This window comes from Oncorhynchus nerka, linkage group LG12 (assembly GCF_034236695.1).
Source record: "Oncorhynchus nerka isolate Pitt River linkage group LG12, Oner_Uvic_2.0, whole genome shotgun sequence".
Taxonomy (NCBI): Eukaryota; Metazoa; Chordata; class Actinopteri; order Salmoniformes; family Salmonidae; genus Oncorhynchus; species Oncorhynchus nerka.
In genome coordinates, this window is record NC_088407.1 from 88183745 (window position 1) to 88201640 (window position 17896).

General features: G+C 42.7%; 2 protein-coding genes across 2 annotated transcripts in view; one reads left to right on the top strand and one right to left on the bottom strand.

Annotated features, from left to right (window-relative positions):
- Window positions 1–478: 478 nt before the first annotated feature.
- On the bottom strand, window positions 479–1790 carry LOC115124423 (voltage-dependent anion-selective channel protein 1-like). Its single transcript, XM_065025932.1, has one exon. The coding sequence runs from the start codon at window positions 1669–1671 to the stop codon at window positions 820–822; it is 852 nt and encodes a 283-aa protein (XP_064882004.1). The 5' UTR covers window positions 1672–1790; the 3' UTR covers window positions 479–819.
- A 443-nt stretch (window positions 1791–2233) lies between these two features.
- The window catches only part of zfyve26 (zinc finger, FYVE domain containing 26), a 153602-nt gene continuing 137939 nt past the window's right edge, over window positions 2234–17896 (top strand). The window contains 6 exon segments of the mRNA XM_065025938.1: window positions 2234–2517; window positions 8955–9257; window positions 9655–9814; window positions 9982–10185; window positions 10269–10578; window positions 14589–14713. Of these exon segments, the coding sequence (XP_064882010.1) occupies window positions 9067–9257; window positions 9655–9814; window positions 9982–10185; window positions 10269–10578; window positions 14589–14713 (990 nt within the window). The 5' untranslated portion in view covers window positions 2234–2517; window positions 8955–9066.

Genomic DNA, 17896 nt, shown 5'->3' on the forward strand with positions numbered 1-17896 from the left:
GTAAAAGCATTTGTGTTAAGAGGGATGTTGTATAGTGTGCAGGACAGGTTACCTTTCTATTTGGGAACATTTGAGGTTTGCCTTAAACTTCACAGACAGGTTAAGTATTCAAGAACATTGTTAATATATTTTTGCTATATGTAATAAAAAATAATTCACACCAAATGCACAGACAGACGAGTCAAAAACAGGTTTGATCCTAAATGGCACCATATTCCCAAAAAGTAGTTAGTGCCTCAGAGCTAATGCTGCTTAAGTGAAGGACCACTTACCCATCCCATAATAATATAATATCTCAGACACTTCCCTTCTTTGTCAGAGGGTTTACAAGGAGAGAACTCTCCAGTACAGAGGAATATTTCACCTTGGCCAAGGAATGTTTATGTTGTAACCCAGTACCAGTGATCTGTTTAATGCAACAGCCCCACCATGTGGACAAAAAGTAAACTGTATGTTTACCAAATCCTTAAAAAAAATGTATCTACAGTATCTTATTTTCTCTTATCCGCTTTGAAAATATAGATAAATAAATTAGTGTTTACATGAGACCTTAACAGACCTTTATCATTTTTACATTTTGCCGACCATTAAAACATCTTAGTTTTATTCTAAACTGGGCCCTGTATTCCAAAATATTTTATCTGAAATGGTCCTGTAAAAGTGGAATATCAACTGTAGTGCGATTTCACCATGTGTGCCGCCTCACCTCAACCAAAGCACATCTACTGTAAGGGAAACAAGGTTGTGAGGATAGCTATTTCAATAAAAGATTTGGTTGTTGTAAAAGGTTTTGGGGTTGTTGTTGTGTTCCTTGCCTTCTTATGCCTCAAACTCTAGGCCAAGGCCGAGCTTGTGCCCACCGGTGTTAATGTTTTTCCCATCCAGGAGAGCAGAAAGGGTCAGCTTAATGCCAGGCTTCAGAGTCTGAGTGTATCCTAGGCCCACAAGGCTAGAGTTGTTCACTCTGGCCGAGAAAGATGCGTCGGCATCAATCTGGTACTTGGCTGCAATGCCAAAGTGGGTGTTGCTGTTGCCAGCGGTCCAGGCCAGGTTGACTGCTGTCTCCAGCTGGTCGTTCACCTTCTGGTAGATGGAGCCCCCGAACTCGGTGCCGTCATTTACATTTGTGTGGAGCTGGAACTCGTCGGTCTTGTAGCCCACGGCGAAGTTGCTCTGGGTGACCCTGTTCTTCCCGGCCTCGAAGGTCATCTGGTAGCCGGCCAGCCAGCCCTCGTAGCCCACCACCGCCATGCCGTGCACAGCCGTCCCGTTAATGTCGTAGTCCACATCACACCCCAGGTTGATGTGCTCCCTCTTGTAGCCAGTCTTGATCTTACCACTCTTCTTGCCAGTGTTTGGCGAGAAGGAGGAATCAAACGTCAGTTTAAGCCCTTTGGTCAACTGGTCCTCCAGAGTGATCTCAGTGCCCAGAGTGTTGTCGGTGTTCCACTTCTCAGTGAAGGTCAGTCCGTGTTCGGCCCACTTGTACTTGGTCTCCAGGGTGCCGGCCACTTTGCTGGTCTCGGTGTTGGCAGAGCCCGTGCTGGTGAACTCCAGTCCATTATCTGACTTTGTTTTCAAGTCCAGCTTGATGAGACCAAAACCGTATCCCTTGGTAAAGACATCCTTGGCAGACTTTCCAAGGTCAACATAGGTAGGAGGAACGGCCATTGTCTCTGTCAGTGCTTTCCAATCCTGCCTGAGGAGATTCCTGTCAACTAGACAACGGGAGGGGTGAGAGGAGGTGCCACAGCGTTACACACGCTAGAAGTCAAACAAGCATATTTACGTGGCGTCAGATCATCAGAATCTCAGCACAGGAGGTTGACGTCAACAGCCCTCATCGATTGTTCCTATTGAAATTCGACACGGGCTATGCATATTCATGAGGTTAGCATCTCACTCTCCATTCAATTTACAGGCGGTTGACGATCAACACCCCTCATTGAATATTCAAGTCAGTATTCCGAGATGTATCCACCAATCGAAAGAGAGGAATAGGCGGGAGTTTAACAGACCGCTGTCCCGCTCTGTGGACAACGATTCCCATTGTTAGGGCGGAGACATAAGCATCTCGTCATTATATCCAGTATCTCTGGGGTGTATTACAGTACGTCTTGCAACGGAAACCGTTAAACGTTTAAGAAGCAAACGGAAGCGAACAGAGCAAACGCAATGAAAGGTGGAGGGACCTAACTGAATTTGTCCAGTAGAAACTTTCGTTTTTGTTGAAAAATGATTTGCAACAATGGCAAAACAATTCGGAACAATTCAGAACTTTTTGCAACAGGCGCAACGTTTTGCAACTGAATAGACGTAATGAATGCACCCGTGGTATAGCCTATCTCGCGCGAAGCTCTCTTTTAACCTTTGAACTGCAAGCGAAATCAGCTGATTTCGTCACATGACATAGCTCTCTAGCTTGGACACTGTGCGCTAAGCATAACAATTCGGAAGAGGGAAGAAATAACAGTGAAATATTATAAAATACAAGGAATACATTCACATCGATAGAAAGTAAGTCAATGTAAGTTAGTTGTTTATTATGCATTGGTTGTTCTTGATCTAATCAGCATGATGTGTTTATGATTTAGTCGGTTAACTTACGTCCTTCATGAATGCAATGCCGTTTCTTTTGACAGCTAAAGTTAGCTAGCTGGCTATTATTTGGATGATGTTTTTGCTCTGTCAGTAATGTTGTCTCATGATGATATAGGTCGCGTTTCTTTTTAACAACACTCAAATAAGCACGAACCTTAATGTAAAAAAACAATCTACACTGAACAAAAATATTTACGCAACATGCAACAATTTCTACGATTTTACCGAGTTACAGTTTATGTATGGAAATCCAGTCATTTGAAATAAATTAATTAGTCCCTAATCTATGGATTACACATGACTGGGAACACAGGTTAGGGGGGGTCAGAAAACCAGTCAGTATCAGGTGCATTGGAGGCTCCTCAGTGAATTTCATAAAAGTCAAATTGTAAAACATTTTTTAAAAGTTAACCTTTTTAGACGAAACTTTACTAAATATATTCACGTCACCAAATAATTGATGAAACAGAACTTTTTGCACTAAAAGTCTACAGTAGCCTCAGCAGCACTCTGTAGGGTAGCACTATGGTGTAGTCAGAGGACAGCTAGTTTCCGTCCTCCTCTGAGTACATTGTCTTCAATACAAAACCTAGGAGGCATATGGTTCTCACCCCCTTCCATAGACTTACACAGTAATTATGACAACTTCCGGAGGATGTCCTCCAAACTATCAGAGCTCTTGCAGCATGAACTGACATGTTGTCCACCCAATCAAAGGATCGGTTAATTAATCTAGTACTGAAAGCATAAGCTACAGCTAGCTAGCACTGCAGTGCATACAATGTGGTGAATAGTTGACTCAAAGAGAAAGACAATAGTTGAACAGTTTTGAACAAATGAATGGGGCCCGCCAGTGTAACTGCTAAACTGCTTTCTGACTGTACACTGTAACGTTACTTCATGATTATAGCAGGTTTACTAACACGTTAGTTCTATTAGTTGACTATGTTGACTATGAGGTTACTTTAGCTAATATGGTGACAACAATGTAGGCTGTGTGTAGCGGTTTGGCATGGAAAGGTTTTTTCGCCTGGTCACATACAGTTGATTTGCATTGAAGTTGACAAACGAAGGGAAAAGGAGAGAGGAAGAGAGTGAATAGATGTGAGAAGGAATACCACGTGGCTCCTATGAAAGTGAACTGTGTTTTACGCGTGATCAGGGGTGTATTCATTCTGCCGATTCTGTTGACTGATGTTTCTTAAACAGAACGAAACGAAATAAACATACCTGGGTTTGTCCAATAAACTCTCGTTTGCAACTGTTGGACTAATAATTACACTCTAGATCAGCTAGATGCAGGCAAGAGTGTGCAAGGCGGTATTGAATGTGTCGCTGTCTGTCACCTCAAATTATTCTTTCGACCTGTGTGCACCTACGTTGGAAACTTTCATTCATAGTCTGTAGGTTGTTTCAACCTCATGATGGGTATAGAGAACATTATAGTATTACCTATTATCCTAAACCTAACACTGTTACATTGAACTGGGTGAATGGAATATGAATCACAGTCATCCAATATGCTGTGATAGAAATAAGGCCGTGCTCATGAAGAAAAAAACATATTGTCCTCCCTCATCTAAAATGACACCGACTGCCACTAATCAGGTGTGACCACCATGAGGGCGGCAGCGTAGCCTAGTGGTTAGAGTGTTGGACTAGTAACCGGAAGGTTGCAAGTTCAAACCCCCGAGCTGACAAGGTACAAATATGTCGTTCTGCCCCTGAACAGGCAGTTAACCCACTGTTCCTAGGCCGTCATTGAAAATAAGAATTTGTTCTTAACTGACTAGTTAAATAAAGGTTAAAAAAAGAAGAAAAAAGCTTGGCACGTCTACTTGGTGTGGAGTTAATCAGGCTGTTGATTGTGGCCTGATTACTCCTCTCCAATGGCCGTGCCAACTTGCTGTTTTATTGACTGGAACTGGAAAACGAGCTGTTGTCCAGAGCATCCCAAACATGCTCACCGGGTGACACGTCTGGTGAATGGCTGAATGGCACGAAAAGGGGCCTCAGCATCTTTTTTTAAATTGATTTCTCTGTGCTTTCAAATTTTCATCAATAAAATAGAATTGTGTTTGTTTTATGTAGCTTCTGCCTGCCCATACTAATAACCCAATAACCACAATGTTGACATCACAGCAAATCGCTCGCCCACACAACGCCATGCACGTGATCTGCGGTTGTGAGGCCGGTTGGACGCATTGCCAAATGATCTAATACGATATTGAAGGTGGGTTATGGTAGATAAATTAACGTAACATTCTCTGCCAACTGCTCTGGTGCACATTCCTGCAGTCAGCATGCCAATTGCACGCTTCCTCAAAACTTCAGACATCTGTGGCTTTGTGTCGTGTGACAACTGCATATTTATGACCGACAGGCACGATTCGGTCTTATGTAGCAACACTTTATATTGTGTTTTTTAAATGTTTTACATTGGATAAAAGTAGAGACTCAGAGATAGAAAATGGTATATCATACACTAAAGTTGAGAAACAAAGGGAAAGTAATTCTGCTTTGAAAGTTGATCAACTTGTAAACTCACTTTTGAGAAAATGCCCCTATTAATGTTTTGGTACCTACTGGAGAGATCTTCTTTGTCTACACCCATTCAGCATCGTTCACACCCTCTTAAGCTTTAGCCCCACCCATTCAGCATCGTTCACACCCTCTGAATCTTTTAGCCCCACCCATTCAGCATTGTTCACATCCTCTTAAGCTTTTAGCCCCACCCATCTCTTTAAGGATTCACGTGTCAGGCCATGTACTAAACAACCAAAGATTTCAAGACTTAAGGCTGGTTTATACTACGGGTGTATTCGTAAATTTAGTCTGGAGTGCCAGAGTGCACTCTGGGCATTCGTAAATTCAGAGGGTTTCGCTCTCGACGCTTTCAGAGCACACACTGGACGCTCTGGCCAAGGAGTAGGGTTCAAATGGATCTCCTGTGGAGTAGGGTTCAAATGGCTCTCCTGTGGAGTAGGGTTCAAATGGATCTCCTGTGGAGTAGGGTTAAAATGGCTCTCCTGTGGAGTAGGGTTCAAATGGCTCTCCTGTGGAGTAGGGTTCAAATGGCTCTCCTGTGGAGTAGGGTTCAAATGGCTCTCCTGTGGAGTAGGGTTCAAATGGCTCTCCTGTGGAGTAGGGTTCAAATGGCTCTCCTGTGGAGTAGGGTTCAAATGGCTCTCCTGTGGAGTAGGGTTCAAATGGCTCTCCTGTGGAGTAGGGTTCAAATGGCTCTCCTGTGGAGTAGGGTTCAAATGGCTCTCCTGTGGAGTAGGGTTCAAATGGCTCTCCTGTGGAGTAGGGTTCAAATGGCTCTCCTGTGGAGTAGGGTTCAAATGGATCTCCTGTGGAGTAGGGTTCAAATGGATCTCCTGTGGAGTAGGGTTCAAATGGATCTCCTGTGGAGTAGGGTTCAAATGGCTCTCCTGTGGAGTAGGGTTCAAATGGCTCTCCTGTGGAGTAGGGTTCAAATGGCTCTCCTGTGGAGTAGGGTTCAAATGGCTCACCTGTGGAGTAGGGTTCAAATGGCTCACCTGTGGAATAGGGTTCAAATGGCTCTCCTGTGGAGTAGGGTTCAAATGGCTCTCCTGTGGAGTAGCGACGCCCGAACATATGCCTAGTTTCCTGAAACGAGTCGCATTTTAAAATGAATTTTTATTGTCCCCAGCACAATGATTGCAGTTTCAACTGATCGTTGTTTTCAGGCTGGTTATATTGGTGCTAGCTAGGAACCAAGCTAAAGCTAGCTAGGAACAAAGCTAAAGCTAGCTAGGAACAAAGCTAAAGCTAGCTAGGCACCAAGCTAAAGCTAGCTAGGAACAAAGCTAAAGCTAGCTAGGTACCAAGCTAAAGCTAGCTAGGAACAAAGCTAAAGCTAGCTAGGAACCAAGCTAAAGCTAGCTAGGTACCAAGCTAAAGCTAGTTAGGAACAAAGCTAAAGCTAGCTAGGTACCAAGCTAAAGCTAGCTAGCCCAGAAGTTGAGGTCGAACAAATGATGCTTTATTACCAAAGCGGTATTGTAAACACATCGTTCGTGGCCCGGTGTTTGCTTGTTTGCAGACTTTTTTGTCCAGCTTTGACAGAGCTACTGTATCTTTTTTGACATGTAAAGACCCAAACGGAGTTCCATAGTATGTATGTCATGAAGCTAATAGCAATGACGCAATTACTGTGCAACTCCGGTAGGGCAACATCTGAAAAATAGCGCACTTGGTAGCGTGTACCCGGTGCTCGACCAGTCGGCGAAAGCCAACATCACCCTCGGCAGAGAACGGTTGATTGGTCAAGGGCAACGAATACCATTATCTTGGCGTTAATGGATTTCGCCCTTTTGAGTTGTCTCGCTGAAATGTTCTTACTCTTTCAAATGACTGCCCGGCTTGTTGGCTGCTCGATCCCAACAGCAGACGTTGTGGAGCGTAAACTTTTACGTGGCGTCATAACGTCCTGTACCTACGTTATATAGGTATGCACGGTAGCTTTGACATCCGGCTTTTAACATCGGCGTCATGAGCTGTCAAGTCGTTACCGAAAAGCACATTGAGGATCTTTAAGAGGGTTGTTAGTTTTATGAGGATTTTCTGCGCTAAAATAGCTACAATTTTAGATGGCAGATTAAAACAAGACTAGTGACCATTGGATAAAACATATTTTTTAGGGGGATTGACAAATTTCATGGGTGAAACAGTTTTTTATTAAGTTTGCAATTAATTGTTCTCACGTGCACGTTTCTGTCCATTTAAGAATCAATGTGCTACCTTTTTGTAGCATTTCTGATAATGCTTGCTTCTTTTTAGCTAAATCTCATTCTGTCTAACTGGGCCAGCCACTCGGTTGCCCAGCCACTCTGTTGCCCAGCCACTCGGTTGCCCAGCCACTCTGTTGCCCAGCCACTCGGTTGCCCAGCCACTCCGTTGCCCAGCCACTCGGTTGCCCAGCCACTCCGTTGCCCAGCCACTCTGTTGCCCAGCCACTCCGTTGCCCAGCCACTCCGTTGCCCAGCCACTCCGTTGCCCAGCCACTCCGTTGCCCAGCCACTCTGTTGCCCAGCCACTCTGTTGCCCAGCCACTCTGTTGCCCAGCCACTCTGTTGCCCAGCCACTCGGTTGCCCAGCCACTCCGTTGCCCAGCCACTCCGTTGCCCAGCCACTCGGTTGCCCAGCCACTCTGTTGCCCAGCCACTCTGTTGCCCAGCCACTCTGTTGCCCAGCCACTCTGTTGCCCAGCCACTCTGTTGCCCAGCCACTCTGTTGCCCAGCCACTCGGTTGCCCAGCCACTCTGTTGCCCAGCCACTCCGTTGCCCAGCCACTCTGTTGCCCAGCCACTCCGTTGCCCAGCCACTCCGTTGCCCAGCCACTCGGTTGCCCCACTCGGTTGCCCAGCCACTCGGTTGCCCAGCCACTCGGTTGCCCAGCAACTCAACAAACAGCTCACTGCCTGCACCAGCCAGTCTGTTGGTTTACAAGCTGAGGTTAACCATGAAATGCATTAGGGCTGTCCCCGACTGAGAGTCGTCTATAGTTATTTTCCCGAATCGATTGGTCTAAATGTTTAACCTTATTTTTCCATATATAGACCGTGTTTGAATAAAACCAACTACTTACAGAGCATTCGGGAAATATTCAGACCCCTTGACTTTCTCCACATTTTGTTACGTTACAGCATTTTTCTAAAATTGATTCAATTGTTTTTTTCCCTCATCAACATTTGCAAAAATGTGTAAAAACATGTTTTCACTATGTCATTATGGAGTATTGTGTGTAGTTTGATGAGGAAAAATAATCCTTGAATCAATTTTAGAATAAGTCTGTAACTTAACAAAATGTGGAAAAAGTCCAGGGGGTCTGAATACTTTCCAAATTCCCTGTATGTGTTTAGATATAGGCCTATTGTAAATGTGTATTATTGTAGCGTCACCATCTTTATTGCAAAAAAAAATAAAATACAAAATACACATCTTTGAGTTAACATTTAACTTGCCAGAGGTAATGGACTGATCCATTGATCCGCACGGCAATTGATGATAAAACGGGGCCATGTTTGCAAAACAAGCTTCTGTCAATATTACACAGGTAAGCTAACGGTGACATCAACCAGGAATGCAGACAGGCTGGCTCATTATATCTGGTATGAGAGACTGTGTCAAACACAGAGAACGAAGTTGAGCGTTTCTCAGCTCGTGGTCCTCTGTGCCTAGAACCTGCAACACCAAGGGTCGTGGGTTCAATTCCCGCGGGTGCCAGCCATAGGAGAAAAAAAATGTATGTCTTTTTTTTTTTTTTGATAAAAGCATCTCTTAGATGTTAACTGATAAAATCCTGTATTTTACCCCCCCTTCCCCAGCTCCTGGTTATTACTCCTCCCTTGCCATGCCGTGAAAGACGGGGGGGTGAACCCTTGACCCTGAGGTGACCAGGCTGTGATTAAACCAGAGGAGGTGAAGGAGGAGACGGACATGCACCCGTACGGCTGCGAGGCAGAGACCTCCCTACAGGAGCTGTTTGATTTCTTCACTCGGTGTCTTCAGAATGCAGAGTGGGAACTGGCTGGAGCCTGTGTGCCTCAGCTGTGTGACGCTGGAGGAGAAGTGTCACAACGGCTACGGGACATCATCAAGGCCATCATCACCTACCCTTACCCGCTAGAGTGAGTTAGGAGGGAGGAGGGGAGGGGAGGAGGAGGAGGAGGAGGAGGAGGAGACAGGAGGGAGGGGAGGGGGAGGGGAGGAGGAGGAGGAGGAGGAGGAGGACGACGAGACAGGAGGGAGGAGGGAGGAGGAGGAGGGAGGAGGAGGAGGGAGGGAGGAGGAGGAAGGAGGAGGAGGGGGGGGAGGAAGGAGGAGGAGGACGACGACGACGACAGGAGGGAGGAGGAAGGAGGAGGAGGACGACGACGACAGGAGGGAGGAGGGAGGAGGAGGAGGAGGAGGGTGTTTTGGTGGCGAGAAATGCTGATACATTGTTTTCATGTTCCTGGTAGTTTTGGGTTGTAATTGATTAGCCAATATCAATTGGTTATATAATTATCTTTGTGTGTATTGTAGATGGGAGAGTGTGGGCAGCCCTCACAAACTGGCCTGGCTTTGGCTTCAAGTCCTGGAGAAATGGACCAAGGAAGAGGTTTCTGTTTCAGTCAGGAGAGAACTAGAGTTCCTGCTGCTTCTAGAGGAGCTAGGAGACGAGGTGCCAGAGACGACGCTCAAGGTTTATACTTCTTATTTTCTAAAAAAGAAAAAAAATAGACAAGGACAACATTTTATAGAGATCATAAAGTTAACTTCAACAATTACGGCTATTGATACAAAACCATAAGGTTAGTTTCAAGTTAATATCGTAGAGTATATTTTTTTTAATATGTTCATCGTCCTCAGGAACTCCACCAGGCCTTCCTAACCACCCAGTCGGAGGAGAGAAAGGGATCAGGGGTCCCAGGGGCGGGCGATGCTCAGAGTCCAGGGATAGAGACCTGTCTCGAGGCCTTGTTGGACCAGAAGAGACCCAGAGTGGCCCAGGCTCTGGTTAGCTTCCTGGAGGACCACCCCAGGAGTGTTAACACAGGGAACCACATCCTACAGGTAGCTTTTAATTGTAATTGTTTTACCCCCCCTCCCCCCCTCCCCCTGGGTTTACATCAAATGTATTATTATTTCTATTAAAGGACACATTCATCAGATACCTGATGGAGAGAGTGGAGCATCTTGGTCCAGGCTCAGAGAAGATGGAGGGCTGGGCGGAGGAGATGTGTGTGGTCCTTGCCCTGATGCCCCTGAGGTCGGAGCGAGGTGGAGGAGGCGGGGTGGAGGCCCTGTGTGAGGCCCTGTGGAGGGCCAGACACGGGCCCCTGAGAGAAGAGAGGGTCCTGAGCTCCCTGCTACGGCCCCGCTGCCACACCTTGCTCTCCCATTACTGCTCTACAGCACTCAGGCTGCACAGAGACCGACTACTGAGAGAGACTCCCAGCACCCAGGGTGAGGATGGACTTTTACTTCCTTATAATTGACCTGAAACCTAAAAGGGGCAATCTGCAGTTCAAACAACAACAACAACAACAACAACAACAACAACGTGGTCAACCCACCATGTGGTTAAGAGTAACCACTCTCAAATTCATAGACGAAGCTATAGACACGAGGACTGACCATCCATGAGATCAACAGTATAGTTACAACCATGTTTTGAAATTATGTGTTTGTTTACAAACAGTGGATCGAAAACGAGCTTATTGTCTCCCTAGATGAAATCAGGGAGGATACTGTACATCGGTCTCCGTTCGTACGTTAGTCACACACGATATCTCAGATACGGCACTAGCCCCCTGATTTTTAGTTTTTGACGAAACTTGGATGAAAGATGCGTCTTTCCATAGGTGTCCGGTATTTTCAAAACTTATACCGATTTGGCCTTAGGCGGGAGCTATATTAATCAACTGAAACGTGTGAGTCACACCAGAGAGGAAGAAGAGAAGAGAGAGGGATAACTTGGCCCAAAATCTGTCTTCTACGGCAGGTGGCGCTTTTTTTTTTTTTTCCTTATGTTTTTTTCTCTGCTCATCAATCCAGGAGTTTATGTACGGAGGTCAATGACTGTTCGTTGAATTCGGTTAATAAAATTGTAATTTACTTTAATGGAAGTTTCATCGTGTTTAGGTTGTTACGCGTGTACTGATAAATAGGTAATGTGACGTCCCGGCAACTTTGATTTAAAAAAAATATATATATATATATCGGAGTTGTACCTGTTGTTCACACGCATGTCTGCCCTCTCATTGGCTAGAATGGTCCCACACGATCTTGCCTTCCGACTGCCTTCTCGTCTGAGTACCAGTCTATTTAGCTGGCATTCCTGTCATTCTAACTCCTTTCCTTTTACCAAAGAGTCTTTTGGAACGTGACATGGACTGCGGTTAAAACTCAACAAAGACACTCCCTCGTCCACTTACCCTCCTCGCCTTGTGCCCTTGGGGGGGCTTATTTGTCATCGGTCCAAATGATTCGCCAAGCAAGGGAAATTTGCATCGTAAGCCCATCGTTTTTGAATGGAGTTTTGTCGAGTGTACAATTATGTTCACTTCGGGGCCTGAAACGTCCCATAATTCAATCTGCTAAGAAAAGTCAACCAAAAATGTAAAAGCTTGACATCAAAATGGAGTCAACCTACGAATGTAAATCAGTTAGAAATGGTGCTACTAACGCACATGACGGCACAAACACGTCTCGTAGAAAGTAACGATGTTTTTGTTTTGTTTTATCTTTTGGAAATTGTAGAAATTAAAATGTTTCCTTCTTCAGAAGTTCCAGCTAGGCAGACTAACGTTAGTTAGCTAATTAATTTGCTAGCTGTCATACAGTAGGCAGACTAACGTTAGTTAGCTAATTAATTTGCTAGCTGTCATACAGTAGGTGTATATTTAATAATGATATAGTTAATATAAGTAGACATGCAATCTTAATGAACTGTAATGCATATAAACCAAGGGGCTGGGGAGGGGACATGTTTACTGTTGGGGTACGACCGTTAAACTAAGATCATGAGGTATTTATGAGTTATATTTTTCAAGAATCAATGGCTATCATTCATTTAAAAGTAATTGTTTTAGTAATCACAGATTACAACAAGGCAGTTAACCCACTGTTCCTAGGCCGTCATTGAAAATAAGAATTCATTCTTAACTGACTTGCCTGGTTAAATAAAGGTAAAACATTGTGATGTCATTATGGGGTATTGTGATGTCATGCCTAGTTAAATAAAGGTAAAACATTGTGATGTCATTATGGGGTATTGTGATGTCATGCCTAGTTAAATAAAGGTTAAATAAATAAAAAAGAAGCTGTATATTGACCCTATATGCTGTGTATCAATACTGTTTATAAAATACACTACACAGTGGGTGAGAGAAAGTATTAGCTCACTGTAAATGCATAGTGAAATATTTCTGAAGCAACGCTATCGAAAGGCCATTGTTTTACACAGTATTTCTCTCTCTTTAGGCTATAGTGGCCAATCCTCTAGTTGTTGAGACACCCCACAGTATTTCTCTCTCTTTAGGCTATAGTGGCCAATCCTCTAGTTGTTGAGACACCCCACAGTATTTCTCTCTCTTTAGGCTATAGTGGCCAATCCTCTAGTTGTTGAGGCACCCCACAGTATTTCTCTCTCTTTAGGCTATAGTGGCCAATCCTCTAGTTGTTGAGACACCCCACAGTATTTCTCTCTCTTTAGGCTATAGTGGCCAATCCTCTAGTTGTTGAGGCACCCCACAGTATTTCTCTCTCTTTAGGCTATAGTGGCCAATCCTCTAGTTGTTGATACACCCCACAGTATTTCTCTCTCTTTAGGCTATAGTGGCCAATCCTCTAGTTGTTGAGACACCCCACAGTATTTCTCTCTCTTTAGGCTATAGTGGCCAATCCTCTAGTTGTTGAGACACCCCACAGTATTTCTCTCTCTTTAGGCTATAGTGGCCAATCCTCTAGTTGTTGAGACACCCCACAGTATTTCTCTCTCTTTAGGCTATAGTAGCCAATCCTCTAGTTGTTGAGACACCCCACAGTATTTCTCTCTCTTTAGGCTATAGTGGCCAATCCTCTAGTTGTTGAGGCACCCCACAGTATTTCTCTCTCTTTAGGCTATAGTGGCCAATCCTCTAGTTGTTGAGACACCCCACAGTATTTCTCTCTCTTTAGGCTATAGTGGCCAATCCTCTAGTTGTTGATACACCCCACAGTATTTCTCTCTCTTTAGGCTATAGTGGCCAATCCTCTAGTTGTTGAGACACCCCACAGTATTTCTCTCTCTTTAGGCTATAGTGGCCAATCCTCTAGTTGTTGAGACACCCCACAGTATTTCTCTCTCTTTAGGCTATAGTGGCCAATCCTCTAGTTGTTGAGACACCCCACAGTATTTCTCTCTCTTTAGGCTATAGTAGCCAATCCTCTAGTTGTTGAGACACCCCTACCCGAGGGAAGAACAAAGCACAATCTCTACAGTCTCCAATTTTTGTTATGAAATGGATGGTTTTGTCAAAATATTTGAGTAACAATTTGCGGGTTAAAACACGGTATGGTTGTACCTCTGGTTGTACCTCGGGTTGTACCTCTGGTATGGTTGTACCTCGGGTTGTACCTCTGGTATGGTTGTACCTCGGGTATGGTTGTACCTCGGTATGGTTGTACCTCGGTATGGTTGTACCTCGGTATGGTTGTACCTCGGGTTGTACCTCTGGTATGGTTGTACCTCTGGTATGGTTGTACCTCGGGTTGTACCTCGGGTTGTACCTCTGGTATGGTTGTACCTCGGGTTGTACCTCGGGTATGGTTGTACCTCGGGTTGTACCTCGGGTATGGTTGTACCTCGGGTATGGATGTACCTCGGTATGGATGTACCTCGGGTATGGTTGTACCTCGGGTATGGTTGTACCTCTGGTTGTACCTCTGGTTGTACCTCGGTATGGTTGTACCTCGGTATGGTTGTACCTCTGTATGGTTGTACCTCGGGTTGTACCTCGGGTATTGTTGTACCTCGGGTATGGTTGTACCTCGGTATGGTTGTACCTCGGTATGGTTGTACCTCGGTATGGTTGTACCTCGGGTATGGTTGTACCTCGGGTATGGTTGTACCTCGGGTATGGTTGTACCTCGGGTATGGTTGTACCTCGGGTATGGTTGTACCTCGGGTATGGTTGTACCTCTGGTATTGTTGTACCTCGGGATGGTTGTACCTCGGGATGGTTGTACCTCGGTATGGTTGTACCTCTGGTTGTACCTCTGGTTGTACCTCGGTATGGTTGTACCTCGGTATGGTTGTACCTCGGGTATGGTTGTACCTCGGGTATGGTTGTACGTACCTCGGGTATGGTTGTACCTCGGGTATGGTTGTACCTCGGGTATGGTGTATCAACAACGTGGAAGCCTTGCCACTAGCCTTCTTTTTTTTCTTTTAACCTTTTTTTCCCCGCCTTTTCCTCCTCCCTTCAACCCAGTGGATCTTCCTGAAGCGGAGAAGTTACTGCTGGGCTTGTGTTGTCATGGGGACCGGCCTTCCGTCTGGAAAACCATTTACTTTGAGTGCCTTAGCAGCGGCAAGCACTTCCTCGAACGGGTCCTGGTGAGTGTAATAGTGTGTAGTAGTGTGTAGTAGTAGTGTGTAGTAGTTGTGTGTAATAGTGTGTAATACTGTGTAATACTGTGTAATAGTGTGTAATACTGTGTAATAGTGTGTAATACTGTGTAATAGTGTGTAATAGTGTGTAGTAGTGTGTAGTAGTGTGTAATAGTGTGTAGTAGTGTGTAGTGATAGTGTGTAGTAGTGTGTAGTAATAGTGTGTAGTAGTGTGTAATAGTGTGTAATAGTGCGTAATAAGTGCGTAATAGTGCGTAATAGTGCGTAATAGTGTGTAATAGTGTGTAGTAATAGTGTGTAGTAATAGTGTGTAGTAATAGTGTGTAGTAGTGTGTAATAGTGTGTAATAGTGTGTAATAGTGTGTAATACTGTGTAATACTGTGTAATAGTGCGTAATACTGTGTAATAGTGCGTAATACTGTAATAGTGCGTAATACTGTGTAATAGTGTGTAATAGTGTGTAATACTGTGTAATACTGTGTAATACTGTGTAATAGTGTGTAATACTGTAATAGTGCGTAATACTGTAATAGTGTGTAATACTGTGTAATACTGTGTAATAGTGTGTAATAGTGTGTAATAGTGTGTAATACTGTGTAATAGTGTGTAATAGTGTGTAATACTGTGTAATAGTGTGTAATAGTGTGTAATACTGTGTAATACTGTGTAATACTGTGTAATAGTGTGTAATACTGTGTAATAGTGTGTAATACTGTGTAATACTGTGTAATACTGTGTAATACTGTGTAATAGTGTGTAATACTGTGTAATAGTGTGTAATAGTGTGTAATACTGTGTAATAGTGTGTAATAGTGTGTAATACTGTGTAATACTGTGTAATAGTGTGTAATAGTGTGTAATAGTGTGTAATAGTGTGTAATACTGTGTAATACTGTGTAATAGTGTGTAATAGTGTGTAATAGTGTGTAATACTGTGTAATACTGTGTAATACTGTGTAATACTGTGTAATATTGTGTAATAGTGTGTAATAGTGTGTAATAGTGTGTAATACTGTGTAATACTGTGTAATAGTGTGTAATAGTGTGTAATACTGTGTAATAGTGTGTAGTAGTGTGTAGTAATAGTGTGTAGTAGTGTGTAATAGTGCGTAATAAGTGCGTAATAGTGCGTAATAGTGTGTAATAATAGTGTGTAGTAATAGTGTGTAGTAATAGTGTGTAGTAGTGTGTTGTAATAGTGTGTAGTAGTGTGTAGTAATAGTGTGTAATAGTGTGTAATACTGTGTAATACTGTGTAATAGTGCGTAATACTGTGTAATAGTGCGTAATACTGTAATAGTGCGTAATACTGTGTAATACTGTGTAATAGTGTGTAATAGTGTGTAATACTGTGTAATACTGTGTAATAGTGTGTAATAGTGTGTAATAGTGTGTAATACTGTGTAATACTGTGTAATAGTGTGTAATAGTGTGTAATACTGTGTAATACTGTGTAATACTGTGTAATACTGTGTAATACTGTGTAATAGTGTGTAATACTGTGTAATACTGTGTAATAGTGTGTAATAGTGTGTAATAGTGTGTAATACTGTGTAATACTGTGTAATACTGTGTAATAGTGTGTAATAGTGTGTAATACTGTGTAATACTGTGTAATAGTGTGTAATACTGTGTAATACTGTGTAATAGTGTGTAATAGTGTGTAATAGTGTGTAATAGTGTGTAATACTGTGTAATACTGTGTAATAGTGTGTAGTAGTGTGTAATAGTGTGTAATAGTGTGTAATAGTGTGTAATAGTGTGTAATACTGTGTAATAGTGTGTAGTAGTGTGTAGTAATAGTGTGTAGTAGTGCGTAATAAGTGCGTAATAGTGCGTAATAATAGTGTGTAGTAATAGTGTGTAGTAATAGTGTGTAGTAGTGTGTAGTAATAGTGTGTAGTAGTGTGTAGTAATAGTGTGTAATAGTGTGTAATACTGTGTAATAGTGCGTAATACTGTGTAATAGTGCGTAATACTGTAATAGTGCGTAATACTGTGTAATAGTGCGTAATACTGTGTAATAGTGTGTAATAGTGTGTAATACTGTGTAATACTGTGTAATAGTGTGTAATAGTGTGTAATAGTGTGTAATAGTGTGTAATACTGTGTAATACTGTGTAATAGTGTGTAATAGTGTGTAATAGTGTGTAATACTGTGTAATACTGTGTAATAGTGTGTAGTAATAGTGTGTAATAGTGTGTAATACTGTGTAATAGTGCGTAATACTGTGTAATAGTGCGTAATACTGTAATAGTGCGTAATACTGTGTAATAGTGTGTAATAGTGTGTAATACTGTGTAATACTGTGTAATAGTGTGTAATAGTGTGTAATAGTGTGTAATAGTGTGTAATACTGTGTAATACTGTGTAATAGTGTGTAATAGTGTGTAATACTGTGTAATACTGTGTAATAGTGTGTAATAGTGTGTAGTAGTGTGTAATAGTGTGTAATAGTGTGTAGTAGTGTGTAGTAGTAGTGTGTAGTAATAGTGTGTAATAGTGCGTAATAAGTGCGTAATAGTGCGTAATAGTGCGTAATAATAGTGTGTAGTAATAGTGTGTAGTAATAGTGTGTAGTAGTGTGTAGTAATAGTGTGTAGTAGTGTGTAATACTGTGTAATACTGTGTAATAGTGCGTAATACTGTGTAATAGTGCGTAATACTGTAATAGTGCGTAATACTGTGTAATAGTGTGTAATAGTGTGTAATACTGTGTAATAGTGTGTAATAGTGTGTAATAGTGTGTAATAGTGTGTAATACTGTGTAATAGTGTGTAATAGTGTGTAATAGTGTGTAATAGTGTGTAATACTGTGTAATAGTGTGTAATAGTGTGTAATACTGTGTAATAGTGTGTAATAGTGTGTAATAGTGTGTAATACTGTGTAATACTGTGTAATACTGTGTAATACTGTGTAATACTGTGTAATAGTGTGTAATAGTGTGTAATAGTGTGTAATAGTGTGTAATACTGTGTAATAGTGTGTAATAGTGTGTAATACTGTGTAATAGTGTGTAATAGTGTGTAATAGTGTGTAATACTGTGTAATACTGTGTAATAGTGTGTAATAGTGTGTAATACTGTGTAATAGTGTGTAATACTGTGTAATAGTGCGTAATACTGTAATAGCGTGTAATACTGTGTAATACTGTGTAATAGCGTG

What these genes read in the sequence shown, in the direction of transcription:
- LOC115124423 (XM_065025932.1), bottom strand. Translation starts at nt 1,671, where the DNA reads ATGGCCGTTCCTCCTACCTATGTTGACCTTGGAAAGTCTGCCAAGGAT.